The 26,968-nt window shown below is 45.2% G+C and overlaps 1 protein-coding gene and 1 long non-coding RNA gene across 3 annotated transcripts; one reads left to right on the forward strand and one right to left on the reverse strand.

Annotated features, from left to right (window-relative positions):
- Positions 1-1,719: 1,719 nt before the first annotated feature.
- Positions 1,720-8,322, reverse strand: NKX2-1 (NK2 homeobox 1). Its single transcript, XM_079310245.1, has 3 exons — positions 8,025-8,322; positions 3,197-3,573; positions 1,720-2,430 (listed from the first exon to the last, which is right to left on the reverse strand). Exons 1-3 carry the CDS (start codon positions 8,075-8,077, stop codon positions 1,760-1,762), a joined length of 1,101 nt encoding a protein of 366 aa, XP_079166371.1. The 5' UTR covers positions 8,078-8,322; the 3' UTR covers positions 1,720-1,759.
- Positions 3,567-24,544, forward strand: LOC306804095. 2 transcript variants are annotated; one of them, XR_013774797.1, is made up of 4 exons: positions 3,567-3,889; positions 16,440-16,582; positions 16,684-16,782; positions 21,808-24,544. It is a non-coding gene; the product is annotated as an uncharacterized lncRNA (long non-coding RNA). The 2 variants fall into 2 exon arrangements; XR_013774798.1 differs by lacking the exon at positions 16,440-16,582.
- Positions 24,545-26,968: the final 2,424 nt, after the last annotated feature.

Genomic DNA, 26,968 nt, shown 5'->3' on the forward strand with positions numbered 1-26,968 from the left:
TGTGTTCCACCCAGCCGCAGCCTGCGGCTGATCTCCGCCTGAGTAGCAGTGTGGGCTCTGCAGGAGAACCTGCGTCGCCGTGTGCCGGAGTGTGGGGTTGGATATGTAGAAAATTAAATATATGGATATGTAGAAAATTAAGCACAGCCTGAAAAAAAAAGCTAATTCAAACTACATGTTGTACGCAATAAACTATCTTTTTATTTTGATTATAAATAAGGTGACTGTACTTCCCTTAAAATACAAGTACATAGGAAAACCTGGTAGAAATTATCTTTTATTTTTCCCTTACAAGATATTAAAACTGGACACTTTAAATTGGACTCACGTTCTATACTGACAGCAGGTTCTTCGTTATTTTATTTTTTTCTAATGGCGTTAGACTTTTACCTTCTTTCTCCTCCGTGCCTTTGGCATTTGAATTTCTAGTCCCGGAATACTTCACTTTCTCTAGCAAGAAGTCGCTGAGATGCCCCCCGCCCCCTCCCTAACTCCCCCAAAAATAATCAGGCTGATGAATTTGGAACTCGATTCCTCCATTCTCGAGTTCGTGAATCCCACGCATTTACTTGTCCTGTCTGCACGCTGAGGACTGATCCTGTATCCCGTTAACCCTCTGGTGCGGCTCTCCTTTGGGAACAGGGTCTGGGCCCTGGGAGGGGCAGGGGCCTTCTGGGGTCTGGTAACATCCCGGGTTGTTTTTCGACCAAGAAGAAAAAAAAAAAAAAAAAAAAAAAAGAAAAAAAAAAACCGGGGGAGGGGGGAAGGGGAGGGGAGGGAAAGGGGGGAAAAAAAGGAGAGAGATGCAGGGAATGGAGCTTCGGGAAGAGGAACCAAAGGGGGAAATAAAAAAGAATATTCTTAATGTGTATAATTTATTAGAAGCTTCTTAGGAACTATATTTAAGCCAAATATCTACATAAGTTACAACAGGAAAAGGCGGCGTGCGCAAATAACAAACTGCCAGAGGATTTACGACGGGGTGATCAGTGTCCATAAAAAAGGTGGGGGTTGGTTTGGTTGATTGTATTTTTTTTCCTTTTCTTTTTACAACAAAATATACAGGCTACTAAAAACTATGGGTTTAGTCCAACTTTTGACAGCATTATACAGCTACAGGTTCACATCAAACGTAAGGAGGAAAATAAAAGCCAAGCCTTTGATGACTCCACGTCTCCATCCGCTGGCCCTGGCGGCGGGCTGGGAGAGACCGGGGAGGGGGAAGCTGCTTCTTGTATCTGAGTGACGCGAATGCGTTTTTTGGGGGGGAAAACCACCCCATCCCCCAAAATCTATGTATTTACATGCAAGTCCTAAACGCTGGCAAAGTGTATATCTGATATCCAAGTCTTCAGACCATGCCTAAAGATGGTCCCCTTTCTGCAGACTGCTCCATGGTTATTAGTCTGAATATTTTTATACACCCCACAGGACAACTTTGGGGGAGAAAAAACATAAAGACCCAAAACCATCAACAGTAACAATAAAATGGGACAAAAAAGTGTCTCTCTCTCTTAGAGGTTCGCAGAGACCACTCAGTAAAACGGGGGAAAGGGAGAGGAGCACTAAAATGGAATTAAAAAAAAATAATAATATTTAAAAAAAAGAAATAAAAGAAAAAAAAACGAAGAAGAAAAAAAGCACACAGTAGTTTGGAGAGGACAGAGATTTGTATAACTGGGAAAATCTGTTGGGGTTTTTTTTCTTTTTTCTTTTTGCTTTTTTTTTTTTTTTTTTTTTTTTTCTTTGTTTAATCCTTTTACCAGGTCCTACCGTATAGCAAGGTGGAGCAAGACATGGCAGTGCCATAGTCAGAAGTAGAAGAGTTTAGGTGAGACAAACTGGAGACTTGGCTCTGCAGAGAGGAAGGGCTGGCCGAGTGCTGTCCCATGTCTGGAGACTGCCCCGCACTGTTTGTCTGGTGGCTCTGATGCTGTCCGAGGCTGTTGCCATTGGTAGCCACTGTGATCGTTGTAGCTGCCTGCTGCTGATGGCTCTGGATAGCTGCTGTGGGTGTGTTGGAGCCTGCTTGGCAGGGCTTGCCATCCTTCACAAGCACTGGCACTGCCACCCTTCTGGGAGACTGCTGCTGCTGGCAGGAGCCGTTCTCCTGTTGCATCTGCTGCTGCGCAGCCTTGTCTTTGGCCTGGCGTTTCATCTTGTAGCGGTGATTCTGGAACCAGATTTTGACCTGAGTCGGGGTGAGATGTATCATGCTGGCTAAATGTTCCCTCTCCGGGGCGGAGAGGTATTTTTGTTGCTTGAAACGTCTCTCCAGCTCGTAAACCTGGGCCTGCGAAAAAAGGACCCTCCGTTTCCTCCGCGGCGTGCTCTGGAGCGGGGCCATGCTCTTGCTCACGTCTCCCAGGGAGCCGAGGCTGCCCATGCCTCCCATGTTCATGCCCGAGGACGGCGCCATGAAGCGGGAGACTGCAAGGGAGAAGGCGGCACGTTTTAGGCGGCTCGGCTCGGCCCGGCCCGGCCCGAGAGCGGCCCCGCGCTCCGGCAGCCCCCGCCGCCGCCTGCCCCCAGCGGAGCTCCGCAGCCCCCGGCAGCCCAGCCCCGGCCGCGGCCTCGGGGCACCCGCGCTCAGCGGGTAAACAGCGACTCACGTCCCTGGGGCGAGACGTGCCCCCCTTCTCTGCCGGCCCAGCCCCGGTGAATAAGGGCGACCACTCTCCCCTCGTCCTGCCCGGGGGGACAGCCGAGAAAGTATCTAATGTGACCGCCGCAGCGGCCGCGGACAGCGGCTCCGCCGGCACCGGCCGAAGAGGACTCTCCCGCTCCCCCGCCGCTTCCCGGGACGCGGCCACGGCGCCTCCGACTTCCCCCCTCGCCCGCCCGGTGCCGGGCTGCGCGCGGGCGGGCGGGCACCGCCGGCTCCCTTTGGGCCCCCGGGCCGCGACGCTCCCGCCCCGCTGGACGGCGAGAGCCAGGCTCCCGCTACCCTCCGCAGCGGGGCTTCCAACCCCCTTGCCCCGCAGAAGCAGCCGCGGCAGGCTGACGTGCAACCGGCGGGGGTGGAAGGACCCGGCACGATCCTGGGGCAGCAGGAGGAATTTGGGGTTTGTGGGGCGCGTATGGGTTTGAGACCGACTTTTACCCTGTCGCGGACCCCCCGTGCCTCCTTCCCGCGGTGTGTCGGGACAGTTGCGCTGCAAGCCCCCTTCGGCCACCCAGCCCCGGGCTGACTTACTTGAGGAAAAGCGGGGATCCGGGTTGGTGCCGTACCATCCTGTCGCCGAAGCGCTGTTCCTCATGGTGTCCTGGTAAGGCGGCAGCTCGCTCATGTTGCCCAGGTTCCCATTGCAATAGCCCCCCATCGTAGCATGGGAGAGCTGGGGGACCCCTGCCGCTGTCATATGGTAGGCGGCAGTCACTGTTCCGTTGTGGCCCATGGGGTGCTGCTGCATGGCCGGCTGAGAAACCTGAGACTGTCTGTAGGCTGACAGGGGAGCCCCCAAGTTACTGGCCTCCATGCCCACTTTCTTGTAGCTTTCCTCCAAAGGACTCAAGATGTCAGACACTGAGAAAGGAGTCGTATGCTTTGGGCTCATCGACATGATTCGGCGGCTGGGGAAAAAAAAAAAAAAAAAAAAGGAAGGGGAGGCAAATCTTTTTTTTTTTTTTTTTTTTTTTTTTTTTTTTTTTTTTTTTTGCCAGATATTCTGGTGTTGCCTTAACGCCGATCTTGTTGGATGTACACGTAACCGAGTGGACGAAGTCCGCCTTAATTGGATTGAGTGGAGGCTCAGGGCTGCCTTTCGTTTGTTTTAGCCAGACGCCAGGTTTTAGGCTGCCACCAGAGGCGGGGCATAGGCACTAAAGCAACAAGACAATAGAAGCCTACATCTTGCCCAAGATAATTAGCTTACATGCTGATGACAAGGTAAACACCTTTAAGTTTTACTTGTCAGTATTTTTTTATATCTTTAGGAAAAAAAAAAAAAAAAAAAAAAAAGAGAGAGACAGAGAGGACGGGAGAAAGGGAAAAAAAAAAAGAAAGAAAGACCCCGTGAGCACAACTCTTTTTTTTTCTTTTTTCTTTTTTTTTTTTTTTTTCCTTTTTTTTCTTTCCTTGGGGGTGGCAATATCGTGGACGGGAAATGGAAGGCAAAGCAAAAAGACCACCATTTGACTCGTGAAAGGATTTAAAAACAGCTCCCGGGTGGCAAGGCTGTCAGCCCAGCCTTTGTGAAAGCTGGGGAAACGGGTGGAATGCCAGTAAGCCAAAGGACAGAATCTCCCTCTTCCCCTACTAAGTTTGGTCCGGAAGGAGCTCCGCCGCCGGGAGGACAACTCTCCGGAGGGCAGATCTTTCTCTCCGGGCCACAGCTCCCCATACCCTGCTCTCCCCGCACTGCCTTGTCAGATGCCCCGGCCGGCTGGGGCTAAACGAGCGCTTGGGGTTTCGCATCTCGGGAACACTTTCTATGTCTCCTAAGACACTCAGTGCAAAGATCGTTTCTCTTCCCAAACCCGTAAATTCCTTTCAACTAGGGATTTTTTTTTCAATATCTCAGAGCGGGGTGGAAGACAAAAGTTCGCAAAATCAAGCAGCAATTTAATTGCTTGGGGCGAGAGACCGAGGAAAAATAGGTTAGCGCAAAATGTCGCTTGTTATATTCTCAAAGGCAAAGACTCTCACAGTCTCTCGTGGTCCCTCTGAAGCTGAAGCTGCTTTCTAAGGTTATTTATACAGCACGAGAGCTGGATGGAGAAGACCTCTCCGGTCATCTGCTACACGACCTTGCCAATGAATTCCCTGTAGTTTCCAATAAACTGCAATTTCTGGCACTTTCGGATCTGTTCTCGGATCCGGTGTGAAAACAAAAGCTATCCATTCACAGCCACACGCACACGTACAGGCAGCCAGCAGCTAATGTCACTCGTGTCTTTGAAGAAATCTTTCAACGCCTAGTGTCTCCAAAGCTTATATTTCGGGGTGATCCGGGTGGAGGAGAGAAACCTCCCCTGAGTGTTTCACACCCGGCCTACGGCCCTGGCAACCACAATTTAATACAGCGATTACCTGAATATTAAGAAAATTACAGCGAAGGTACAGTTAACCCTGGGACTTTGAAGTGTCAAGTAACTATTTAGTAATTGCACTTGTAAATATGTTTGTGCTGGGCTGGTTCGTGCTTAAAAATGCAAAAGTGCACTTGCTACCCGGGAATAACTAAATATCTTTGTCTAAAGTGGCAGCATAAATAGCCGGTCGCTTTGTGGCTGTGCTTGATATTAGTACATAAGGATCATTTTGCTTCAATTGGGAGGCTCTCATTCACTAGGCAAGAAACCGTTTAGGAGAAAGTAGGTTCCCGTATGAGAGTTAACATCCTTCAAGTGTAAGCCTCAGTCTTGATTACACTTTAGAGCTCTGCAAGAGGTGAGCTTTTCCACACAAATATAATCGGGGGAACTTTCCTTCAATCAGGCCTCCAGCTCTCTTACATCATCTCAGCTGCTTCTTTCGGCATTAGCTCCCTCAAGGCTGAATATCCCGAAGTGGGCTGGTTGTGAGTCTGCTGGGTCACCGAAGGCAGAGAAGGACGACGTTTGGCTAGAAAGGCGTTTGGTTTTTACCTCTTCTTTTTTCCTCTTTTCTTTTAAAACCTTTCAATCTTGTCTTTCCAGATCTCTGGAACATTTCTTTACCCCCCACCCGCACCCCCCCTCCCGCCCCGTTGTATCCATTTTCTGCGCGTATTTTTGAGTATGGTATTTGGTTTTGTTTCTACGCAGAGAGAGACTCGACATTGCCTTAGTGGTTTTCGTGATGATTGTTTGGGGTTTGTGGTTGGTTTTTTTCACCCCGAATTTATCAGTCACTCCATCCCCAAGCATCTTTTAAGCCTTTAAAACAAGGGGGTGGATGGAAGGAAAAAAAATAAAATACTGCAGGATCCACCAAAACGACGGCTTGGTCGGTTTTAGTCAGTGACGAAAGGTGGCGAGTGACCGCGCAATTTGTGGGGCAGGAGAAGCGACTCCGTTCCCATGCACAGAGTGCGAGGTGGGGCAGCTGGGTAGGCCCTGCAGCAGCTCCGGCCGCGGGAGCGGGGAACGGGGAACGGGGAGCGGAGCGGGCAGCGGGGAGCGGGGAACGGGGAACGGGGAGGGGGGAACGGGGAACGGGGAACGTGGAGTGGGGCGCGGGGAGCGGAGTGGGGTTCCCCGCCGCCTTGCGCCGCCCGAACGACCCTTTGGCCCCCGGCTGCGCCTGCCAGACCTTATTTATCCTCTCACTCGAATGAGCGCAGGTTAAATCGCCTCCGAAACATTGCTCGGTTATGTTATCCCGAGCCAGGCGGGCCTTGGCTCTGCGCGGGGTCTGGCAGAGGGAAGCTAATACGAGAGCTCTTCGTTCACCTTTGCTGGGAAGCGGGTGAAACTCTCTTGTGCACGTCTGACCGCTGAGTTAGGAGTACACCGGCCCGCGTACAGGCGCAGCTACATTTAGCCCGGCTAGATCGACGTGGTGTAAAGGAAACGGGTCAGCCTCTACACCTGCTTTTCTGCCCCAAATGAGCTATAACGGAGCGAGTCACACCATGGACAACTGGCGAGAAAACTTCTTCGCTGGTTCCTTGTGCCTTCACTCTTTCTTTTCTTTCAAACCCTCCACAGGAGTTTGTCTGCCAGAGATGGCTGCTCCCAGCTTTCCAGGGAGGGTGGCCGTCCCGACAGAATCATGCCTAGGCTGCCTTTAACGATATGTTCGTTTACCTGGCGATGCTGCTTAGTAAAACACTCGAGTTAAAAAGAAATGCTAAGGAGAGGAGCAAGGAAGATGAGATGCGTTCTGCCTGGTGGAAGCATTTTCATGAGAAAAGCACGGTTTTCACCCCGTGTTTGCAGAAATGCAGCTACACGGACGTCCCTTCAATAGCTTCTGACCCCACACAATCCTTTTGATAACACTCGAGAGGTGGAAGAATGGGAGACTTTGTCAATCAAATGGTGCCAATCCCAATGGAAACGGTGCCACCAAGACCGCAGAGCGTTTCCTCATCAACTGGATTGCGGGGGCTGGGAACTCAAGGATCAGCTTTTGAAAGTGCGCACAGGGCTCTCCAAAGACAACAATGTCTTTTTTATACGAGCTGCTGTGCCTCCCCAAGGGGAATCAAATATGTTCGACCAGGCAGAGCTCGGAGGGCTCGGAGGGCTCGGAGGGCAGAGGGTAAGGGTCCCACGCAAACCGCACGCAAATTCTTTCTCAACAAGAAAGACGCTTTCTAGGCGTAACTTTTTGATCCAAAGCCATGAGGTGCTCCGTGTTCCCTCACGGGTGCACATCTGGCCGCCCCCCTCCGCCCAACCCTGCCCGCAGCCGTACAGCCCGGGAGCAGCTCTCTGCGGCGGGGCCGGCCGCTCCTAGAGAGGTCCGAGTTAGAGGTGGCAAGAGCAGATCTGTGACAGAGTTCTTTCTTTGCTCCTGGTCATCAGTATAAGCCTAACACATCCATAGAGTGATGTAAATGACCACCTGGAAAAATGGCACCACCGAGGCAGCTTGTCGCAACTGTCCCCTCTCGACCCACCGTGAGCGAGCTCACAGAAACTTCATCTGACTGCTTGTGCGTGTCGGTGTAATACACCCTCTGTTTCCCCCATGTACCCCAGAATGGAGAATGTGCCCAGCACACCTACGCCGGGAGCGAAGGTTTCTGTAGTGATGGTGTACGGCAGACTTGTGTCTCTGGCGGCCACGGGCAGGGCGGTGGGAGCCGCTCCCCATCTGGAAAGCACATGCTTGGGCGTGTGAGAAGGCAGGAGTCCTCCCAGAGACGCACCCTGCGAGTGCTTCCACGGCAAGGAGCGCTCTGGGTGTGTGTGGGGGCAAACGCCTGTTGTGGCTCATGGGGACAATTCCTCGCCCTGGGAAAGCCCCCCTGCCCTGGCTATCTCGTTAGGGTGGGAGAAACCCCTCAATACACCGGTCGAAACCTCTCCCCCTGGCGTGGGAACCTAAGGCAACCATCAAGACCACCAAAGACTAAAGCGAAAATCCTCACCCCTCCGCAGAGCACGCACAGTTGCTCCTCCAGCTGCCCAGGGCGTGGAGCATCTCGCAGCTGGGGGTTCTGGGGCCCCCTTCACCACCGGTCCCTGGCGGCCCCACTCGCAAAGCTCTGTGCGAACGAGGGCAGCGTTGCCTCTGCTCAGCTCTTTTCCCTCTTCCCCCAGCTGCCGGAGGACGGCTGAGCTCTCCTGCCCTAGTCCTCGACACCCTCCCCGTCCTTTCCTTCGCCGGGCCGTTCCCGGCCAAGAGGGCCAGGGTGGGGCCAGGTACGGGGTGCCAGGGCAGGGCTCCCGGGGCCGCGGCGGCGGGCGGAGGAGCGGTGCCGCCGTGCCAGGGCGGGGGAGCGGGGCCCCCCTCGGCCCGCCAGCAGCACCGCGCCCCTCCGCGGCTGCCTGGCGGGGGGACCTGCGGAAAAGCGCTGTTTGTAGGCATGAGCGCCCCAGTAGCCTCGAGTGGATAGCAGCAGCACTCGCCCCGATGTGCGAACTGCGGTCTGACCGCCTCGTCCGAAACTATCAGTTACTAATATAAACCCTCCACATCTGGCTTTCTTAGTGTCAGTAGACTGTCACTGCCGCAACAGTGTCAGTACATTATTGTTGCCCCGAAGCGCTTTTGATATACCCAAGATAGAGGTGATTATGCGGAGGTGGTTGAAGGTGGTTAGTGAGACAACTTGCAAAAAGTTAGCCTGTAGATGTAGTTTAAAATATAAGCACGTTTTATTTAGACATAAAATACTTTTAATCAGTATAAACCTAGAAGCAGAATCCCGCCGGCATCTATCTATTTATCTGCTTTTAGGTATAGCTATTAGTTAGTTGTCTGAGGAGTTATGCGCTTTTGTGTGTGTTCCCAGACATGCCTACACACACACATACAAGCGTGGGGGTGCATACCTCCGGCAGTGGGTATGCATGAGTATATATTTACGCACACATTCACAGTCCTCAACCCTGTCGTCTCTTAAGTGTTTCAAAAAGGAACTCGGCTTTTAAGTGGGTCACCTCGCCGCCCTCCCTTCCCCTTCCCTCGCCCAGGCCTGCGGCCGGGCCGGCGCCGGGAAAAGGGGCTCTCGGCTCCCGAGTGGGGTTGGACGCGGAGGCGACGGACATGGGCGTGCCTGTGGGTGCAGAGTGGAGGGGCGGGCTGGGGTCACCCCCAGCAATTTGATTTACCCAGACCTTTTCTGTTCCAGCGCGGCTGGCGGGGCCGGGCGGCGGGGGATTCGTTGCTCGCTGTCCCCTGGTTTGGTCTCGAAGCCCTCGCCGCGCCTCCGGACCGCCCCGCCGCGGGCCCCGGGCAGCTGCAGCTGCAGCAGCCTGCCCTGTGCGTGCTGCCTGCCGCGGCTCCGGCCCTCCCGCGCCCTCGGGGATGCGTGCACGGGGCCGAGCCCGCTGGGAGTATGCACGCTGCTGGACAGGCGACTTTTCCCCCTCGACCTTACCCTGGGGGTAACCAAAGCTCCCTTTTATTTTCAGTGTCATTTCGAAGTTTGCCTTTTGTTCCCTGCTACGTCTCGCTTCCAGGGATACTGGCGACTCCCAGCTGGCTCGGGGAAGGGCTAGCGGTTGCAAAAATATCTCATTTATAAACGACAATGGAGTCCTTTTGACCAGCCCTTGTGGTGCCCGAGCTTTATTTTCGTGCCAGGGAGAATGGAGTTGTTTATTTTGCTTTTGTTTTCACAGTAAATCCCGAGGGCAAGTTGCAGGAGGACTGATAGGAACCCCGTCCCTTCCTCCTTGCTCCTCGGCTCCCAGAAGGGCCAGGCAGCCGCGACCCGACGTACCCGGTGTATGACCATGGGAGCCCGGCAACCCGCGCAAACCGCGCGGCTTCAGGCGGACTTGTCCGCGGATGCCCTGCTGTCACTGATTTCGGAGTCACACAGTGCTCTGGATATTGCCCCCAAATTCTTTTCTGCCTCCCCTCTGCTTCTCCGTTTGCAGTTTGACCCGAGCTCTCCCAGCGGCTTTAATTCGGAAGGAAGCGGCCACCTGTCCCATTGTGCCCTTGACTTTTTAATCTAGGCAGGGCCACCAGCGCAAGGTGTGGGCTGCACGCCTTGCCAGCCGTGGGGAGGGATGATGCCCCGGGGCCGGAGCCGAGCTCCGCCGGGGCGGAGGGACCTGCAGCCGCCTCCCTCCGCTGGCCGCCGGGGAAAGCGCAGCGCCGGGCCCGGGCCGCCAGGGCTGGCGCTCACCTGGGCCGGCAGACTTGCTGCTGTTGCTGTTGAAATTTCACCCCAGCTAAGGCTAAATCATATAAATGAGGAAACAGAACGGGAATTTGCTTAATTTCCCTTGGGATATAATTACATGGATATTCATCCGTTTTCACTGTGTGTTTCTCTAAATCTAAGGAGAAGGATTAGCTTCTTTTATTGTTGCTGCAGTTCCTCCTCAACATCTTCTCATAGAGGTAGATTTGCCTCTGAGCAAGATTCTTTCCCCTTGCTGGGGAAAGTGAAATTTGCCTGCCCCTGGATCAAGAGAAATGGTTTAATAATTTGTGCTTGATCCAAGAGCTTGCTTTACAGTGGCACAGTCAAATAGTTTCAAATTGTGCTCTTGCTAGTTGATGGTCATATATATAAAAGATTCTCACTCAAAAAAATGTCTTTTGAGATTGATTCTGCCTCTTCCCCAGCTGCTTCCTACCTTTTGAACTTGTAGCTCATGAATGCATCCCATGAGGGCTGCTCTCAGTCCCTGCTCTGCAGGAGCAGCCTATTTGCCCCATGCTCTTCTCTGAGTGTGGGAAGCGAAGATGTAAGTGCCATCCATGACTTGGATGTAGCCCTTGGAGGTAGAGCAGACATGAATCAGTGAGCTGGCCTGGTAGGGCCAGAGTGACCCAACTGCCCACTCAGAGTGGCAGGTGGTTTGTTTATTTGTTATGTGAGCCTTAAAAATCAACATTTCTCAAGTCTTAAAAAATCCAGCCAGCCAGTCAACCAACCAACCAACCAACCAACCAACCAACCAACTAACCCAAAAAAACCTAATCGATGTTGTTTTGTTTTGCTTCTGTTCCTTTCCTGGAAGACAGGACACAAAAATCTCCTAAGCAGAGAAGTCCAAGGGCAAACCTAGGTATGTTTCCGATGCCCATTTTTCGTTTAATTGGAAACAGTGTCTCTGGGTAGATCATACCCTCAGTCTGGCTAGTACAACTGGTAGCTCTAGTTAAAAGCTGGTGTAAAAAGCTGCAGCACAAAGGAAGCCATTTATAGCTAAACTCAACAATGAACTTTATTGGTCCTCATACCAAACCCATTAACATAACTCTACACTCTGCAGCATTATTTCTGAGGCTGGGTTTTGTTAACCAGTTACTAATGTATGTATATGGCCCAGGGTGCTGATTTAACAGGTGCATTCCTCTTGCCAGGAAAGAGTTTAATTCAGTTACCAGTTTCAGCTAGCTCAGTTTCAAATATCAGTCTTTCAAGCATTTCCTGCTCTAAGCAGTTTATTGTACAGTGGGATGTATTTATGCATGGCATACATATCAGGAAAGGCTCCTCTTGAGCCATGAGACCTGTGCCAAGAATTTCACAACTCTGACAACAGCTCCCATCATCTCTAAGTCTGTAGGTCAGGCATCTAGAACCAGAACAAGTTCCATCAGCAGCACTACACTGCAATACTCCATCTTTCAAAGAGTCTGCTCTAAAAGCAGTCCACACTGGCACCTGTATACAATATAATTGTAATTGTAATACAATACAGTGGCACCTGTATTGTCATATGTAGCAGAGTTCCTGTATTTTATACAAGAAATTAAATGGGGGATAGTTACATGAGTTACATGAGTAACTCATAGTTAAATGATAATTAAATGAGTTACAACTACTTGCAGCACCAACTTACTTCTGGGGCGAATAGGCATCAGTGTTTTTCTCTAACTGCATGCACCCCATATCTTTGCTCAAACACTATAATTTTCACTCTGCTAAATATGTTTGTTTATATGAATTGTACAGTGTAAAATATAGGATATTTTTCTTTTCATCAAAATATTTCACCTTTTCCTTGTCCCCAGAAGAACCAGTAACCCAGGAAAAATGGTTTAAAAAATGGAAAGAGATCTCTCACCCTTGCAACTGTGTGAAGAACATAACTGCTCCTGAATGAGCTGGCTCTTACTGAAACCAGCTGATGTCCATGTCTTCCTCTGTTTTATCCCACCAGCAACCTGTCTTCTCTTTGGTTTTCCATTGGCAGGATTATTTGACTCCCGTACTTCTAGGGGATGGGTAGCACAGCACCACTTGCAACAAAATGTTTATTGAAAGGTTTCCCAGATTTAACAAAAGATGGGCTCAGCCGTGCAGAACCTTTCTTCCTGGACTTGATCAGCAAGAAGGAAAGAAAGTAGTTCAGCTTGAGGTTCAGTTGGGTTGAAAAAGCAACAAGAGCTGGGAAGGAAAACTAAAGCTTCTTTGTATTGTAACCTTAAAAACACACCAAACAAATTTCTGAAGGTCCAGAAGTATTTTATCTTTGAATTAGAACAGCACTTTCTATTCAAATAGAAATCCTAAAACATATGCTAAAACAGGTCCTTGCTAGCAGCTCTATTTTCTATTTTCCCAGACATTAGTCATTATTAGCATTGTAGTACGGAAGAGTCTCCATGTAGCAGGATTATCTTCTAAATTACTTTGAATGATAGACATAATGAAGTTAAAAATTTCACTTATCTTTGCCCTGTCATAAATGAAAGCACATATTATACTTATTCAAAAAATAGCTGACCATAGAATTAGGTTCAAGTTACATTTTCAATGTAGAAATGTTTATGCTGAAAAAGCCTAGATACTTTCTTGAAAGTAGTTTAATCATGTAAAATACTCCATTAATGGATTTTGACTACTATTCAGTTTTTAAAATAATGTCCCTTATAATTAGCTGTTTTATCATTCCTTTATGAGCCTTGCTTATTTTGAATTCCAGGGAAAGAAGGCTGCTAAGCTGATATAATGAGATAATATCCTTCACTAGCATAAGTAAGGCTATGAGATGGACTGCTACCCACATTGGTAATTATACATGCTCTATTTGCACAACTGGAACCAGAATGAATGCTCTACAGCATTTTACTCTCTCTGAATAACATTAACTGAAAAAAACCAAGTGAGTAACTTGTTTACGTATTAGTGTTGGAGGAAACAACCTGAGCTGCCTGTCCTTGAGTCTGTGGAGTCAAACTCATTCAGCAAGCTCTTAGCACAGGACTAAGGAGGAAGCCATTTTGCCACCTACATACACAAGTGTGCCAGCTCTGCCACTCCAGAGAGGTGCCAGCTTCGGTTCTATATACCCTGGGAAGGGACCAGACAGCAGAGAGAGCATCACAGATTTGTCCAGTTGTGAGATATAAGCGTCATAGTGTAACAAAAGTGACACTTCCATCCCATCTTGTCTGTGTGAGCTCAAAACACTCTGTGAATAACAGAAGTTTCAGGGTGAGAGACTATTTTGATGTGCTATAAGAGGCAAAGATGTAGCCTATGGTCGTATGGACAATAGATGGGTCCAAATCTCCTTCTAGAAATCTTTTCTGATTAATGAAGGATTGCAAATCCAGACATTGCCTGACTGGCCACACTGACCTCACTGGTAGCACAACTTAGTGCAGTTTGCTGCTGAGGCTGAGAGGCAGAACTTATGGTTAAAAGCACAAGCACAGTGCTGCAGACAAATGAAGACCTCAGTGGCCCCTGTGCCTGCACTGGCTACAAAGTACCTAAAAACATTTTGAAAGGAAAACTGCCATGGTAGCCCAGCAGTTCCACAGTCCCTCCTTGTGTGACTGCAAGCAGGGCTGCCCATGGTGCCTCAGGAGCATGTACACTGCCATCATCTGCAGGCAGGGGTCCACCCTGCCATTTGGCCACCTGTGGCCTGGGACTCTGCTGGAGTGAGAAATAAGGAGGCATTTAAATTCAGTGGGAAGAATCTTGGTACTTACAGCATTTAAAGCTTGCACTGCAAAACCTATCAAAGAGTACTTGCTTTTCATTATAGGATTTTGGTGCTTTTGCAGTGTAAATACTTGGTCCTGAATGCAGCCTGGAAACATCAAATGGAAATACATATTACATGAAGCAGAGGTTTCCAAACAGATCTTCCTATGGGTACTTCTTGCTGCAGCAGCCCTTGCTGATGGCAGGGATGGCAGCTGAAGCTCTTGGCATTACCTGCATCCAGGGCTCTGACAGCAATTGGTGGCTGCCAGCGCTGACTTTGTACCGGACCTGTGCCTTGTTCCACCTCCTGATCCTCAGCCTCTCATCAACCCTCTCCCAGCACCAGGATGACAATCATCAGCCACACTGCATTTCTTCCCCTTCCTCCTATGCCCCTTTCAGAGCTGACCAGCACTGGCAGTGTACAGGAGCTGGCTTTGGTGGCAGAGGATGTGCAACAACTTGCAAGGAGGTACCAGCCTCACTGCTGAACACCTTTCTTGCATAACACACAGCAGTGTGAGTACCAACAGTATTGCACAGGCTGCTGAATCTTCATGCCCAGGAAAATTACAGATTAAAGCAACCAACCATTTCAGCAAAAAGAAAAAAGGTGTGTGAAATGTTTGTATATCTGGAAAATTTTGGTTTCTGTAGAAACTTTTCAATGGATTTTGGATGCTCAGCTCTCCATGGCCTGTTCCTTGCAAGGCATAATACTTTGCTGAATGTGCAGCTCCTTCAGTTGCTGGGCTTCTCTAAATTTTCCTTTTCTGACTAAATCATTATGTACCCTGCATTTATCAAAAATGGCTAGAAATACAGGACTTCGCCTTTCTTTCAATCTGCATGTCATTCCTTTACAAAGCTTGAAAATATTTTTCCTCTGGTGTTTATTAATTTTGCTGTGCTGTATATCCAATTAGACTATTCTGCTGCATTCAGAGATGAGAACAGTTTCACCTCCCACGCATCCAGCTCCATTTCTCTTCAGTTTCATTTCCCCCAGGGTCACTGTTAGGTGATGATATGCAGTAATGTCCCCAGTGAGGTGCTGTTTCCATTAGCTTTCCCCTTCAGAGGTGGTCAGAGGTCTGGATTCTTATATGATTTGTTTTCTTGGCTACTTGGAAAATAAGATTCAGTTCTGATCCCTCTTCTAAATGGACATGCTTAATTTTCTGTGTTTCTTCCTTTTCTAGTAAGGCAGTGTCTTTTACCTCTGATTTTAAATCAAGAAGTATGTTTTTGTGCATGATAATTTTTAATCAGCATTCAGTACAATTTATATAAAATGGCTATAAAAGGAGGAAGAAATTACATGGCAGAACATAACATCTATACACACATATTTAGAAGATCACAGAAAATGCTTTCAAACACATCTACATGAAATGCATTGAGAAAGCAAAAAATACCTCTTCCTGTGGAGCACAAAGTGTCTTCTGTAGATGAATAAATGTGTAAGCTACATAATAAATGATGAAGTCTGTTCAGTAGGTATAAACTTTGCTGAATCAAACATGATCCAACATTCAATGTGCTTTGAGGGAAGAGAGGGAATGACAAGCCAAACATAGTAGTTTTCCATTCTTCTCTCAATAAAGGGGCATTTGAAAGTTTATATTCTGAAATGGCAATGTTTTTCTCTGAAATGGCAATGTTTTTCTCTTCATGAGATTTTGACATGTGTAATGCCTTGTTGCACTTTACCTTCCAAGGGTGGCTATTTCCCTAAATTTAGTATTACTTGGTAGCCTTATGTTTACCCTTCACACCACTTGAGGCTCATGTTAGGGCTTTGTGAGGGAAGCTGGAGACAAATGGCTCTGTACTTCACCACCATGGACCTTGAATAAACTGCTGTGGAAGTAGGTCTGGAGACAAATTAGGACAAGCAACTCAGGGGAATCAGTGGCCCAGAAATATGGAAGAGAAGGTTTGGACATGCCATGACTCTTAATGAAAAATCAGAATTATTGCCCACATAGTCAAACCTGCAAATAAGCATCCTATCTGGGTTGAATTTCAATCAATTATTGGATTTCTTTCACCTAGTTTTGTTGATCTTTCTATGTTTACATTGCAAATTTTATTTCCTACATTATGTGATGGGCTGATCCTGGCTGGAAGTCTAGCAGCCACAAATGCTGCTCCATCACACCCCTCCTCATCTAGCCAGGAGTGAGAAAAAATCCCATGAAAGGCTCTTTGGTTGAGACAAGGACTGGAAGGGATCACTCACCAATTGTTTTCATGGGTGAAACAGATTCACATTGGGGAAATTAACTGAGTTTATGACCGAGCAAATCAGAACAGGATAATGAGAAGTAAACCCAAATCTTAAAAAAACTCACCTTATCCCTACCCCTCCCCCATTTACAGGCTTAATTTTATTCCCAAGCTTCTCTATCTTCTCCCCTTCAGAAGTGCAGAGGGATGGCATTGGGGGTCACAGTCTGTTCTTCACTGCTGCTGCTTCCCTCTCAGGGGAAGAACCTTCACACCCATCCCCTCCTCCAGAATGTGGTTTATCCCACAGGAGACAGTCCTCCATGAACTTCTCCAAGGTGAGTCCTTCCCACGGACTGCTGTTCTTCACAAACTGCTCCAGTGTGGGTCACAATTCCTTCCAGCAAATCTGCTCCAGCGTGGGCTCCTCTCTCCACAGGTCCTGCCAGTATCCTGCTGCAATGTTGACTTCCTATGGGGCCACAGCCTCCTTTGGCCTCCCACCCGTTCTGGCATGGAGCTGCTCCAGGCACTGCAGGTGATTCTCTGCTCCCCTGTGAACCCCCATGGGCTGCAGGGGCACATCCTGTCTCACCATGGTCTGCACTGGAGGCTGCAGGGAATCTCTGCTCTGGTGCCTGGAGCACCTCCTGCCCCTCCTTCTTCACTGACCTTGGTGTCTGCAGAGTTCTTGCTTTCACATATTCTCAATCCTCTGTTCTCTGGTTGAGATTTGCTTCTGCCTTTTCTTAACTTTTTTCTCCTTCCTTCTTAACAATGATATTCCCAAGGTGCTACAGCTGTCACTGATGGGCTTGACCTTGGCCAATGCTGGGTCTCCTTTGGAGCTGGCTGGCACTGGCTCTGTTCAACATAGATGGAGCTTTTAGCAACTCCTCACAGGAGCTCCCTCTGTAGCCTCCCCCCACTCCCTGCTATCAAGTATTTTATTGCAAACTCAATGAAAGTTATCTGAATTTAACTAAATAAAGACCCCACTATAAATGTTACACTATAATTAAGGAGGGAAAGTTTAAAACTGGATTTAACAATATATTTTTCAGTAGATTTTTTTTTAATTGTCATCTTTTTCTTTTGAGCAAATCTAATTTAAACTCCTTCAGGGAGTTTGCCACATCTTTGCCCTCCAGGGCCTTAGGTGGATATCATTTCCCATTTGTATTGTTAATTAAAACTGATGTTATAAAAAATTGAATTTTCTCTCCCAGAAATCTTCTTTTCTCTGCTTCAATGCAGAAGTGGAGAAAGTCTTAGATGTTAAATTTTTTTCAGAGGCAGAAATTTCACCAGAACTTTGTTGTTTAGATAAATGGCCTGAATTCTGAAAGATTATAAAATTCTTCTCTAGGAGAAATTTCAGTTTGCAATAGTCTCAGAATGAATAAAGAAAACCAATTGATCTGAATTATTAAAATAATTTTCAGTAGGTAAAAGTCTAGGTAAAAATCTAATCGTCTGCTTCCTTCTGGGGAGGAGAAACTCGCAGAAAAAACCTCTGAAACTGTACACCTGAACATCAGGTATTTCACAGAACTCTGCTCCATCACACAGTCTAAGCAGTTGACACAAATGTTCTCCTCTTGTATGAAAAACTAATGCTCGTGTACATAGTTAGGGTGAGAATGGGAAATCAGTCGTGTTGTCTCCACAGCAGGACTTACTGGGTCTTATTTAGCATCAGGAATGTTATGACTGCTTTCCAGGCTCTGAAAGGTGTCTGACCTGCCTTGGTCAATCAATGTCCACATTTGTTACCTGTCAGAGAAGAGTTTCATTCTTAGCTATTAGGGAGGTTTGTATCCAAAGCCCAACATTGATTAGATTCTTACATTAGAAGACAGAGAGGTGGAAATCAATGTAGCTGGGAAACAACTTGAACCAAATTTTAGGAGCAGCTATAGATACTACATTCTACCCATCTCTGTTTATAGATACCCTTACAAAAGAGAAAATCTGCAGAACTCTTTTGAGCAGTAGAGAGTCTGATCGAGCCATATTGTGTCATTGCATTAGAAAACCTTCAAATAATCATTACACTGAGCTGACTACATATTCATCACTGCTGAGGCAAGACTGAGGCATTGCCACAGGCAAGAATCTGCCTGGGCAGTAGCCCTTGTTTCCCAAAAGGATGTTCCTGTGTCTTGTGAAGCCACCTCAGATACAGCACCAGAGACTGTCATGGCATCCCAGAACTCAGCATAGAAAACCTAGCAGACACATCATGTGGACCTTGGGACTTTTTAAACACTTCATTCTCTCTCTACTGGTTAAAAATAATTGAATAAAAAGTGGTAGTGTTTTTCTTTTTAGCCATTGTTCCCTCCATGCATATTTGTTTCCTTCAGTGTTTTTGGCAGTATTCTTGACTTTCACTTTAAAGATACTCTTCTAAAATGCATGGTCCTTAACAGGGGATCAGATTGCCTTTAGCTTTTTAGTCTCTTATTGAAAAACCAAAATTCACTGTTTCCGTATGAGATGTACATTATCCTTTTATTTGGTGAACAAGACCATTCTGTACAATCAGTTTTAAACAGAGAATTGTGAAGTACTGTGGATAAGGCAACACATACACACAATGTAAACCATCATAAAATGTCTGCAAGCTTAAATTTACTATTACAATATGAAATTAATCTGTTTCTTGTTTTCAAGTCAACAGAGACACACAAGTAAACATCTCTTGTTTTCTTTTTTTCTGCAGAAAAAGTTTTATCTCAACTTTTATGATGATCTTTATTCTTTGTATACTGCAATATCTCTGTTTGGATTGTTATCTGAATGGATAACTAACAAGGATTTACAAACCTTCCAGTCTTTATATGCATACATAACTTCTACTGATCGCACAGGTTTGAGAAAAAGTAGAGATTTGGAATTGATCAGGTGGGACCTGGTAGTGATCAGTGACATAATCATTCTTTTAAATGCAACCCAGGGAATCAAATGTCTTCTCTCTCTGTCTCTTCCTTCACCTGTTACTTTCCATTTCTAAGCCTCATCCTTCCTTTTTCATCTGCATGGATGAGTGTTCTCTCTCTTTCAGTGTTTTTTTTCCAGAGAGCTGAGGAGACCAAGTAATAGTCCAGGAGAAGACAATTTTATGACTATGAAGGACACAAGTATATTTCCATTCCAAATCCAGTTGCATGTCCACTTGTTGTAAGGAATCTGCAGAACTGAAGAACTAGGAGAAAAGGAGCCAAGGAGAAAGTGGCATATATGAGTAAAGGCTGTTTTAGAGGCACAGATTTTTTTGGTTGCTCAATAAGTGCACGAGTTGTTCAAACGGTCTCTGACTGGTCTGGAAAGTAGAAAGCATGGAGGTTTCTCTCCAGCCATTTGTGTGGGGGGAAGAGGCATTCTAGGAGGTCTCTGTGTTGAGACATGCTGGGGAGACAATGGAGCATTGCAACGTGTTTCTCTGGCATCCACTCTTCCCCAGGGTATCCCCCACGGATCCCCAATGGATGCATCTGATGTGCAGCTTTTGGATCGACACTAGGTGGGGTAGCTGCTGTTTGTGACCATTCACCTAAACTCCAACTCAGCTGTCCTCAGATAGCCTGGAAATCTGGTCATAAATAGCTCATTATCCTGCTCACGCTGCCCAGGAGGCTCCTGACAAGGTGAGGAGATGGTATGGCTGACTCTCAGCCAGCAGCCTGATGAAATACAGCTTGTAGCAAACAGAGGCTTCCACAGAGACTTAGGGGACAATATTCCTTTTGGCTGCCGTTTGTCAAGACAAGATTTTTATGGAGCACTGGGGGAAAATGAGATTTCTCCATTGTCTGAGACAACTCAGTGTGGCTGAAGCTTTCCCTGAGTGTTTGAATAAAAAAAAAAACAAACCATTTTCAGTATCCACCTACATGATAAAATCCCTGTCAAAGTGATTGTATGAGAGAGGAAGAAGGAAGATTCTTATGTTTAAATAACTTATATTCATGTTTCTTTCAAGGTTAGTTTCTAAAGGGTAGGTGCCTGGAATACAACTGTATTGACTCCAGAAGTTACTCCAGGAATACTTGAGAAAACAGTAAAAAGTCAGGGTCAAGGTATTTTTCACAGAGCAAAGCCAATTGTTATGATTGTTTACAGCTTTCTGACACAATAATAATCTGTCAGGAAATGTTAATTTTTAGAGAGTAATCATTTATTGTTTGCAACCTCCTGATAGCTGAGAACTTTGATATTTTGTGGGATTTTCCCTTCTCATCACTTAGTTTTGTAGCTCCTTTTTTCACTAGTCCAGGCTAGGAAACTCTCCTGAACAACTGCTTCTGGTAGCTCTGATGGTCTGATGTGACTACTTAGTTTATTTGTGTACTTATAGATGAATCATGAATAAGAAAAAACAAACTTGAACTCTATCATTTCCACTTGCCCAAATATGTGATTTTAATGTACAAGAAATGTGCTGGAAAATTCAGGATCAGTTTTCATTATGTTATCCCTGTGTAAATTGCACAAAATAGCAGAACTAGGTGAGCAACATAACTGGGTTGTCTTCTTTTTCACTAACATAGAGGACTAAGGTTCCTGTGGTAGTCTATATGAGGTTACCAGTCCCAAAGGCTAGTGTCTTCACCCCGTTGTGCCTGTTAGACAGCAGCTCATTTCTTCCTTGGCCATTTTTCAAACTATTGCTCTACTGAAGATGAAAGGCAGTCTGGAGAAGGAGCAATCAGAGCCCAGAACAGCAGACCCTCCATTGGACAGCACAGGCATGGTCACCCAAATGTCTGGCTCCATTGTGTGGTTTACACCCAGTAGCATAGCTTCAAAAGTGGAGGATTGATTATTCTTTCTCTTATGCTCTATCTTGTCTTGGATGGGTTTCTCATTGCTTTCCCTGAAGGTTTTTCTCCCTCCTTTAATTTGTTGGTTTTTTCTCCCTATTGCAAGATCCTGCTTTTATTCACACATTTCATTATTCCATCACTTTTAGCCATGCATAGTCCATCTCTCATGTTTGTGCTAGGGATGCCCTTGTTTGCCCTGTTGTACATACCTACTCTGTGAGGAGCTGACTCACTCTAGTAAAACTTGCTTCCCTGTATAGACTATGAAAAGTAGTTTATGTAGTTGTCTCTGAGTAAAAAACTACACATTGATATTGCCAATTAGGTATGTTGAATCTAGTTATTTTGGCCAACACCAGCACCCAGACTGTGGCTGCTGAGAGGCACAGTGATGTTTTGACATTCTCTTTCTCACAGTGGAACTGCCCAGGGAGTGCTAGCCCCTTGGTCATTTCTTGCTCATCACTACTTCTTTCTTCAAGTATGAATCTCGTCTTCTCTTTTCCTATGCTTTTATTAAAAGTTTTCCCCTTTTTTTTGTTTCATTTTCTTTTCCATCTAGTAGAAATGTAGCTTTTGAAATTACATTCATGAGCACAGTATATTGCTGTGAAAAATTCGTATCCCTTCTCCCTGCCCTTTGTTTGCCCATGCTTTAAAATAAAGTCACAAAGCTAACAAATAAGATTATTTTCCTGAGCTTGTGCCTAATTAGCATGTCTTTTTTCTAGTTTAAATGGCTCTCCTGCTGTTCATAGAATCATTAAGAAGATCCAGTATTTCATCAGTCATGCTATAAGAAGTATTTTCTGGACAACAAGTTTCAGTGAAGATTGTTATTGTGTGGTCAATATGCATCAGCAATAGAGGGCAATTGAAGAGCCTTGAGTATCTTGTTCTGGGCTTTCCTCCCTCACTTCCACCTTTCATTTTTTTGTAGATCAGTCTTGTAGTTTTATTTTTATTTCCCGTAACTCCTTTAATCCTTTCATATTATACATTTGTATAACATGAGTCCCTAATACAAGATGGAAACATTTCTCAGGGAAGAATCCTCTGCAAATGTCTCCAGTGTGTTTCCGATATTTTTCCTCTAATCACACTACTATTAAATATTAAATAAAGATATTAAATAAAATCAGACCTATCTTCAGTCTCTAGATACCTTTCCCAGCTTGTCACATTAGTGTTTATCATTTCAGCCCTACAGCTAATTTATAACTCATGTGTTAGTGCTCTTGAAGAAGATTAATGCACAAAGCAAAATTCTAGACCTTTTGAAAGCAGGAGTGATTATTTACTTTAAAGAAAACTGACTCTGTCCCTCATGCTCCTTCTCCTGCAGGCTTCACTTGCTCATGTTCTCACACTTACATACATACAAGAAACACAGTGAATATGTCCCTAGGATCAATTGTGTGGGACTAGGAAGAGGAAAAAGCTCTTGAGTCCTCCCTATACATTGCCTTCCTCTTTATGGGTGACATCAGGCAGCAAGTTTAATAGACTTTCTAAACCTTTTCGGAGTTCAACTTATTGTGATATGATTCCTTGATTCCAAGCCTGCTTATTTCACCTTTCATAGGTCTAAAGTTGATCTCTGTTGTTCTGGGGATCTTTAAGGCTCAGGCCCAGCTTCACACTGAGCTATTGACAAAAGGGAGAACCCGTGTCATGTACCGTAGTTTTTTTACCCCACTCTCCTGCCATCAGAGATCTGTAGCCTTACTGAAGCACAGGAATTGAAGTCTTCATTAAAAAATCCCATTCCTCAAGGTTTACCAGTTTGACTGCAGCTGATAATGTCCTTAGTTGTCAATGCATGTATCTCAAGGAATGTTTTCTAATTGGCCTGTATGTGGGTATGACTACTCACAAGGAATTTTCAAAGTTGCCTCAAGTAGCCATTCAAAGAATTTCTATTGATTTGCCCACTGTGGACTTCTTTATAGGTTTTGAATTATGTGTAATCCACTTCCTTTAGTAGAGCTGGCCAACAAACACTAAATATGATTTGCTTCTAAAAATCTCAGTCTAAATAACCAGTCATCTCAGACCCTAAGTTAATGTGTCACATTATTAAAGCACTCATACAGAAAAGGTCCTATCCTGTACAGTTTGACTTTGGTAGAGTAACTGAAGCATACTTTAAACATGGGACAAATAAGTTCTGTATCTTGATGGTTTGAGAATTGCAGTCTGTTGAGCTGAATCAATTACAAATGAAGGGTCATTCAAAGACAGCAAAACATTTAAACCGTAATTTCTCTTTTTGCAACAATGAGTCAAACAGCACTGCACAATCTCATCTTCTGCACGTTTTTGTTCAATGTCTATGGTTTTTAGCACTGGTGGTGTTAGCTATGAACACACAAACCCAATACCCATGTTACATATTTATTCTATTTCAAGGTCAAGATTTCCTGAGAGGATAGAGATATACAAATAACTTACATTTGATATGGCTGGGTATTCAAGCAGCAGTGCTATTGTAAGTGATAACAAAAGACAAAATGTAAGTCTGATGCTTAAGGCCAGAACATGTTGTTTTTCAAATCTTTTGTATTAATATGAAGAAAAATTTTATTTTCCTCAAAAAAATAAGCTTTATTTCTCTGTATGTTTAGTTCATGATATCAGCTTTACAAAGCAGTACAAATAGTCTTTGCAATAAAAGAAAGCACACTAATGTTTCTAAAGTGTTAAATACTATTTCTTGATGCACATCAGCATCCAGAGGTCGTTGCTTTCTTGTCAGAGAAAAATCTGAAGCACAGTTTTTTGTGTTTAATTACACAATCCTTGCATTTCAGTAAATAAATTCTGACCTCACTTAAGGATCTTTCTGTAAAAATGGCTGTTGGGGGTTACCATTGCCATTTTTTGTTATTCTATGTGTGTATTCATTGTCATTTCTAGTTTGGATTGTATAACTCAAAGTCTGGTAATGAACATTAATGTGCACATGTATGTCCAATTTCTTTGTCTTCTACTAAGTTTAGAATTTCACAGTCAAGCTAAAATAATTCATATGAGAAATACATAATCTTATATATTTTTTTGTTCTACCACTTTATCATTAGCTTTATGTGAAATCATTAAATAAGATTATAAGTTTTAAAGGATTTTTTCCATAATTTCCTCAGTTTGGGGGCTGCATTGTTCCTGAACTAAATCCCTTTGTAGGGGAGAGGATCACAACACATTCATGGGGCTGCAGTGCTCACGAAGCTGTGGTGGATGACATTATTATGGCCTCATATTGTTCCCAGGTGTGCTGGGGAAAGCAGTTATGAGTGGAATTTTATTCAGGTTCATGTTCAAAATGTAACACAGGGTACTGAAAACAAAGGCTCCCAAAACCTTATAGTTCAATTCCTATCCTGTTCAGTGAGGAAGGATAAAAAAGGAGACAATTTTTCTCTTAATATTTTCTCTTTTCCTTCACCTGTGTTTCCAAGAAATGCAATTTTTAAAATTTCAAAGTAAAACATTAGGCCAGATATTGGTAACTTATATTGGTGCCTAACTGCCTACAGGTTAAACCACGACACTTGTGAGATCACTTCAATGACTCCCAAAAATTGGTTAAACAAAGCTTTTGACTAAAGACAATAAATGCAAGCATCTTATGCAGCATAATGCTTAATTTAGTGTCAAAGATTCAGCATCGAGTCAGGGACAGGATCTTGGCTTTGGCCAGTTTGTGTCTCATATCATATCCATTGACCTTCAGTGGCTCATGGCTTTTCCCATTCCTTCAGACAAAAAATACAGAAATTAACAAAATTACCTCCAGAGCCCTCCAAACAGGAAAGAAACCTACTTCCCTTACCTCATTTTTCTCCAATCAGAAACTCCAGCTCTGATAAACCTATTCTCTTATTTCAACAAGCTGCCAATAAAGAGCAGATCTGCAGTGGAAGCATTAACATCTATTCCCAGAATAACTGACAAAGGAGATTTGCTGCCTTTGCAACTTTTCAATAGGTGATATGTGTCCTTGGCATTTGCCAATCTCTGGCAAATCTTCCCCTTTGCTATTAGCATGAAGCACTGTTGACATGGCCACACCCTTTCTTCCACCCACCATATGCCTCCAGGTCTAGGAATTTTGCATGGGGAATAATGAAGGGAATTTGAAAGAGGTGGAAGAAATACAAAATGTTACTTGGAGTATGATCCCTATCTCATGCATGAAAGAATCCCAAATCATACTTACATAATAAGTCTTAGCAGGGTATCAGAATGGGTTCAAGGTTACCATCTCTGAAAAACTGAATTGTATTTTCCAGTAGTATGCCCATATTGCAATTCTTGCTAACTTATATATTCAAAGAAAGAAACTACTACTGCCAGCTCTCTCAGACAGAGAATAGGTATTCAAGCATAGAAGTGTCCCCTCTTGGGAGTGTTTGTGTTTTCAGGGTGAAAATTTAGGGTCTTCTTGAGAGATCGATATGAACAACCCATGATTTTCAAGATCCTTTCCTTCTCTTTCAGAAAAATTTAACAAAAACTAGTCAGAAAAACAGAATTTTTTTCTTTATTTTTGAAAATGTTCATTCCTCAAAACCAGCACTTTCATAAAGATATTTTGTCTTCAGCCAGCTTTTGGCAGAAGCATTTCTCAGCTTTCTGTTCTCCCAAGAACAGTTATTATTAAAGAGACAAGATACTTGAAACAAACCACTTCTTTTTCTCTTTTTTTTTTTTTTTTTTTTTTTTCACAAAAGACAGTCCAGTTTGGAAAAGGCAATCTCCATTTTTTCAGAGATTTCATGGGATATTCTGCCCTGGAGTCACCATTTCCTGTGTGGAATGTCAAGAGGCTGAGCAATTCTGCCATGTGAGGAAGAGCACATGAGGCACTGGGCACATGGTCTTACATGCAAGGAAGGGATGGGCATGCCCTGAGATGTCAGGCATCTTCTCATTTTTGGTTTGTACCTCTGTGCTTTGTTCTCACCTTGGCATCCTTGGAGGCAGCTGCTCAGAGACATTATCCTGAGTGTCACTGCTGCTAGCCAACACCAACATCACGTTGTGTTGACATTAAACTGAGCTGCAGACTGACAACCTCTATGTTCCCTGTACTTAGAACATCCAACAAACTGCTCAGCCCCTGCTATTTGGTCCAGTTCAAAGCACAGCCAGCTTTACATCTGCTCCTCAACCTGGCCTCACATTTTGAAACCCGCCTGTGTTATTCATAATAATGACAATGCAAGAAATATCATGTTTTCCTCACTGAAACTCAAAGTTAAAAGCCATCACAGCTGCTGCAGAGGCTTCACCAAAAGCTATATCAGCAGTTTCTGTTTTAAAAACATTTTTTTTTTTTTAACCCAGTCACAGTGATGCAGCTGCAATTTTCGGCAGAGCCTTCTCTGTGGCTGATTTGCTGTTTTCTCTCACTTTCCATTAAAAAACATTTAGGGCTTTCAACACCTCAAGACTTAGTTTTTGAAACACTGAAACTGAAGGTTAAATATATCACAGCATCTGGCAAAGCTGTTTGTGCCAAGGTCAAGTGTGTTGCATTTTTAGATGGAAGAAAGTCTTTGTTCTCCTACTGCATTCTCAATGCCAGTTGTAATTACTGAAAGTCACCTGAAACTTGCTGTATCAGTTACATACTGTGAGTGCCTCAGAGCTGATGGCTACTACCTGATGGGTTTGAATTGGTCTCCAAAGGCAATAGCAGTGGCTCCAGACCTTCATGTCATGACCTCGCTTTCATGAAGGCAACCAGGACCCTGTTGGTTAAATAAAAAGGCATGAACGGCAGGTTTCTCAAATGCCACTGCCATTCCCAAATGCCCTCTCATTCTATGGGAGGAAAAAACTTGGTTTTTGCTGCTTCCTCAAAAAACACTTCTCCAAAGTGCT

This window comes from Erithacus rubecula, assembly GCF_903797595.1.
Source record: "Erithacus rubecula genome assembly, chromosome: 6".
Lineage (NCBI taxonomy): Eukaryota > Metazoa > Chordata > Aves > Passeriformes > Muscicapidae > Erithacus > Erithacus rubecula.